Source organism: Eschscholzia californica, unplaced genomic scaffold (genome assembly GCF_041429995.1).
Source record: "Eschscholzia californica isolate CP2 unplaced genomic scaffold, dmEscCali1.0.p SCAF_3, whole genome shotgun sequence".
NCBI classification, from domain to species: domain Eukaryota; kingdom Viridiplantae; phylum Streptophyta; class Magnoliopsida; order Ranunculales; family Papaveraceae; genus Eschscholzia; species Eschscholzia californica.
Genome location: NW_028238420.1, coordinates 60,155,689 through 60,161,339, shown reverse-complemented (window position 1 = coordinate 60,161,339; position 5,651 = coordinate 60,155,689). Strand labels below are relative to the sequence as shown.

Here is a 5,651-nt window from a genome sequence, read left to right as displayed (position 1 = left end):
ATGCCGGGGAAAAAAAAACTTTACATAGACATGATATCAAAACCCAGAAATTGCGGCACCAAGATAAACTAATCAATGCAATCTTTGAGACTTGTCAGAATTGAAGCCAGTACTAAAAAAGTAAAATGATGTAAACAAATACAAAATTACTGGTTGGAGCGAACTGAGGTTGCGGATATCAATGACGCCTGAGACAAAGATCGACCCAGACAAAGGCTGCTCATGGCGCGGACCAAGGTTGCAGATGGTACGGACGCCCGAGGCAAGGCACGCCCCACCTTGTGTCCTTGTGCCTATTCGGTTTCCAACATCACAAGCGAATGGTGTAAGTAATGGAAGCTTCCCCTTTGGTAAGTCAGGCACGCCCGCGGCAAGGCATGGCGTGGCCCAAGGTAGCACAAGTCAGGGACGCCCTAGGCAAGGCACAAACCAAATCAAGCAAGTCAGAGACGCCCAAGTAAAGGCATGACGCTGACAAAAGTTGCACAAGTCAGGGACACCCGAGCCGGGGTTCATTTCGAAACTCATTATGTTTCCCTATTTAGATAATATGTCATTGTGGTATATTAACGTCTTTAATAGATTTTGATAACAAAATGCTGCTAAGAAGTAACAACATGATCATTTCGCGTCACATACGTCGATAATCCTTTGAGTTAAGAAACCTATGCCCGTAAATTTAATCCAAATAATGTATTTGAAGTCTATGCACGGCTGAAGCTCATAGAAGTTCTACAAAACACTTGCTTAGCGTCATGAGAACAAAGAGGATGGTCCAGATAGTCTGATTCTAATATGCATTTTCCTGTTGCTAATTTTCTAGCGAAATTCGATATATAGCTCATATTTAACAAAAAAAGATGACCAAACTGAGCAAAGAAGATAATATAGAACATAAAACTCACTCAAGCATTTATTCAAACATCTTGCAGACATATAAAAATACTTTCACCTAAACAACAAAGATTCTAGATTAGCAGTAAATCAATGCAATCCAACACTTGAAAATAGAAACCCTAATCTATAATATAAACCAAAATCTGAGAAACAAATTATCCGAATTTGAATTATAAATTTAGAGATTGGAAACCAATGATAAGGAACTCGAATATTGAAATAGAATGAGAAAGTGGAGAGGGGATTCACCATACAGCAATATATAATTCCAATTCGAATCGGGAGATGCTCCAATTTTCAAAGGATTACGGGTTTCAGAATGAAGGAAAATTTTGATCTCAACTCGTCACAAACAACAATTGACACGAAAAAAGTTAGAAAAAGATAGATTGGCTTCGCCCGGGTTCGAACCGGAGACCTTCAGTGTGTTAGCCTGACGTGATAACCAACTACACCACGAAACCATTCTGCTGTTGAACCTCGAGTTAATTTACCATAAGACAGCGGTGGTTTGACTAAATCGGAAATACTCCCTAAAATCTTACCCTTGGCCCATTTTTCTTTTATTTATGTCCATTATCGGGGAACAGGTTGAAATACTATTACTGTCCATGATCTTTCTTAACTAATATGTCCTTTCTTTCAACAAAAAAAAAAAAACTAATATGTCCTTATACTAGCTATTTGAAGATCTGCCAAAAACAATATTATCAATTTAGTCATAGTATATAGACTTTTACGACTAAAAAAAAATGCTCAAAAACACATAATCAAAAGATACGATGTGGGTAACATATGAGAAAGAGGAATCATCGTATCTCCAGCAATAAAAAACTAGGAATTAAGTTATATAAAAATAAAGAGGTTAATACGGTTTCTTGAAGATAATAGATATGCCCGCTGTCATAGAACAGACAATCCCATTGAGCATTAATTCACTTAGAACAATAGCAATAAAAAACTAGGAATTAAGTTATATGAAAATAAAGTGGTTAATACGGTTTCTTGAAGATAATAGATATGCCCGCTGTCATAGAACAGGCAATCCCATTGGGCGTTAATTCATTTAAAACAATAGCGTATCTGTACCTAGGGTCCTTGGATCTTAAGAAAGTAAGCTTTCTAAAAGAACTAAAAAGGAAACTTTTATTTCCGAGGTTACTAAAACCACTAATATCACACCTACTCAATTTATAAACTAGTGTGAAGACACCGTTGAGCCCTATAATTGTCAATTATCGGAGACATCTTCAACCCTAAAGACTATATAAAGATCCTTAAGGTAATTCAATGGGACATGTAAGCCTATTTACTCATACATATACTTTATTTTTACCCTTTAGAACGAGTTAGGTGATAGATGATGTATTTTCACTCTAGACCAATATTGAACTGTGACTTCGTAAATTTTGGAGTAGATGCACAACGAACTCGGCAAACACAATTTTTTTCTAAACTCCCGTGTACTATTTAGCTAAAAGCATATCTCGTTTACATTAAAAAGAAAAAATATATTTTTACATGCTCATCTCAAATATAGACTAGGAAAATAGGAATATGCATAAACACATCTATTTTCTCAATATAAAAACTTCACTTCATCAACAACAGCAAATTAGCAACAATGTCAAATTGAGTGAAAGTGGGAAATGGAACCTCATGAAAAACAAAACCATGACAAAAATAAAATAAAAAAAGTGTAGAAACTATATCAATGTGGAATAAAATTCACCCTTACTGCCTTACATCAACTTCAGCATAAACAAAAGAGTTAATTCCTATATGGCCCCCTACTTTGTGACCAGCTTCCTTTATAGCCCATTTTTTTTCGTAAATTCAAATATGACCCCCTTTTTTGATGTAATTGTCTTAACTACCCTTCCTTAAAATCTTTTTTCAAAATTAAAAATAAAACTAAAATTATAATTCCACCTCATTTCCTCTCCACCACACATCTCTCTCCACATCACCTCTCTCTCTCCACATCACCTCTCTTTCCAACTCATCTCTCTCTCTCTCCAACTCACCCCTCTCTCTCTCCAACTCACCCCTCTCTCTCTCCAACTCACCCCTCTCTCTCTCCAACTCACCTTCATCTTCTCCGATTGAAGTCGCCGGCCGGCGACTTCCAAAAAAAAAAAAAAAAAAAATTTCTCTCATCTCTCTCTCTCTCAAAATCCGGCGAAGGTCTGCCGTGAACAGACCAGATCGGTCTGTTCACGGCTCCGGCGAAGGGAAACCCCCTTCGCCGGATTTTTAGAGAGAGAGAGATGAGAGAAATTTTTTTTTTTTTTTTTTTTTTTTGGAAGTCGCCGGCCGGAAAAATCTCCGGCCGGCGACTTCAATCGGAGAAGATGAAGGTGAGTTGGACAGAGAGAGGGGTGAGTTGGAGAGAGAGAGAGAGGTGAGTTGGAAAGAGAGAGGGGTGAGTTGTAGAGAAAGATGAGGTGGAGAGAGAGAGGGGTGAGGTGGAAATAACTTTTTTTAAATGTTTTAAATTTAGAATTAAGAAGGGTAGTAATGACATTTACTTGAAAATAGGGGGCTATATTTGAATTTACGAAAAAAAGAGGGCCATAAAGGAAGCTGGTCACAAAGTAGGGGGCCATATAGGAATTAACTCTAAACAAAATCAAACCCAAAAATAGATTCACTTGTAAAGCCCTGAATCTAGTAGTGTTGCAGTTAGGAATTGAATATAGCATTAGAAAATCAAAACATAATTTATTATAGGTTTGGGAAACTGAATTCAAGTCTAAATTGGTTTTGATTTTTTGGGTTAATTCGGTTTTGGTCCCGATTTGACACCTAATTGTGTCCGGCAATTTGATTTAGTCCTCAATTATTGCCAAACTTTCGAATTATACCCTTATCATACCTCCTTCCCTCTGCCCCTCTCTCTCATTCGCCCGCTTCATCTTTTGTTCTCGTCCACATTTTTCTTCTTCAACTTAAGAAGATGGTCGACAGAAAGTGATCTACTGAGAAGCCGATCCCCAAATGGCATCATCATCATCATCTTCTTCTTCTTCAATTGTCACCAACCCTCCAGAAAATACTGATAATAATAACCTCTCACTCTCATGGATCTCCAACGCCCAGAGTTTCTTACAGAACATCGGATCTATTGACATCCCACTCCAGAAGGGTTTCCACCTTGATATCATCATCCGCAACCTTCTCACTGTTGATCGAATCCAACGCGGTTCTGTCAAGTGTCTTCTAACTGTCAAACCCCCTGTTTGTGTAATCACCCAATTTCTCTCTAACCATCTCTCTCTCTCTCTCTTTAGATGTATTTTATCAAAATGCTCTGTTTTTTTTGTTTAACACTGTGCAGAATCCATATGGAACTTTGCATGGAGGTGCGGTAGCAACAGTTGCAGCAATGGTGGCTTTTGCTTGTGCAAGAACTGTTTTTGTTAGTGAAGATAAAAAGAATTTGTTTCTTGGGGAATTGGCCATTTCTTATCTCTCTGCAGTTCGTCCTAATGTGAGTTCAGTCAACATTTCCCCTTTTTTCAATTCTATTATTAGGGATAAATTTAAGGGAATTATTTAATCTGAATCATCTGACTCAAAATCGCGTTTGTCTGAATTGTTTTAATTTGAATCATCTTACTCAAATTGACTCAAAATCAACCCACATCAATCTAGTCAGACATCACCAGTCCTGACGAAAACGAAAATTATAAAATCTAAATCTGAGTTAATTCATACCCCTTGAGTCAAATTTTAGACTTAACTTGGTAACTGATTCCATGATAGATTTCTTCATTAAAAAAGAGCGAGATTTCTTCAATTAAGCCTAGAAATTTCATCTCTCCGGATTTCACCCAAGGATTTATTAGGGTGGAATTTGGAATGATAATGTGGAATTTGTTTCTCTTCGTTAGGGGATAGTGGAAGTCGAAGGAAGTATAGTGAAGAGTGGAAGAAATGTAACTACAATTATAGTTGAATTCAAGAGCAAGAATACGCAAAAGTTGATATACACCGCTCGTGCTACCTTCTATTCTATGCCTCTTGCAAATTTGTAACGTTTTTTTTTTTGTTACTGATGAACAACACATGTCTTGTTTAAGATGTGAACTTATTCTTGTTTAAGATGTTAACTTATTTGAAATTGAAGTTTGTGAACTTTGATCTATTTTATCGTGGCAATACTTGACACATTGATATTCATATTTCCAAGGCCTTTTCCCGAAAAGGCATAGTAGGTAGTACTTAATACTTAGCTAAGCACTTAGTTTCGGGCTGAGTTCTGACTTGGTTTGGTGCTTGATACTTAGTAAGTAGTTGGTTTCGGGCTGAGTTATGACTCGGTTTGGTGCTTGATACTTAGTAAGTAGTTGGTTTCGGGCTGAGTTATGACTCGGTTTGGTACTTCATACTTAGCTAAGTAGTTGGTTTCGGACTGAGTTCTGACTCGGTTTGGACGGAACTTGAGAAAAGCCTTGCCTAAGTGAGAAATTTGGTCAAGTACAGATTCTGAACTAAAGATAAAGATATGGAGAAGGGGAAAACATACCAACAGAGAGGAACTAAATGGAGCAAAATGATCCACTGTGTCCATCAACTTAAAACCCTAAACTAAAATCTAACTAGAGAAATAACTAACAAACAAACAAGAAGTCAAAAATACGTTATGAGTAACTAATTCAAATTTTCCAACAACAAAGAGATTGTAATACAAGATTCATATACCTCGATGAACTTTATGTTGAGAACAAGACACTAATTCAAAATACGTT

The 5,651-nt window shown here is 37.0% G+C and overlaps 1 protein-coding gene and 1 non-coding gene across 2 annotated transcripts; one reads left to right on the top strand and one right to left on the bottom strand.

Moving 5' to 3' along the window:
- Positions 1–1,287: 1,287 nt before the first annotated feature.
- On the bottom strand, positions 1,288–1,361 carry TRNAV-AAC (transfer RNA valine (anticodon AAC)). The gene has a single exon. It is a non-coding gene; the product is annotated as a tRNA-Val (tRNA).
- A 2,402-nt stretch (positions 1,362–3,763) lies between these two features.
- Positions 3,764–5,047, top strand: LOC147552666 (uncharacterized). Its single transcript, XM_086667501.1, has 3 exons — positions 3,764–4,143; positions 4,238–4,390; positions 4,794–5,047. Exons 1-3 carry the CDS (start codon positions 3,898–3,900, stop codon positions 4,935–4,937), a joined length of 543 nt encoding a protein of 180 aa, XP_086523627.1. The 5' UTR covers positions 3,764–3,897; the 3' UTR covers positions 4,938–5,047.
- The last annotated feature ends 604 nt before the right edge of the window (positions 5,048–5,651 follow it).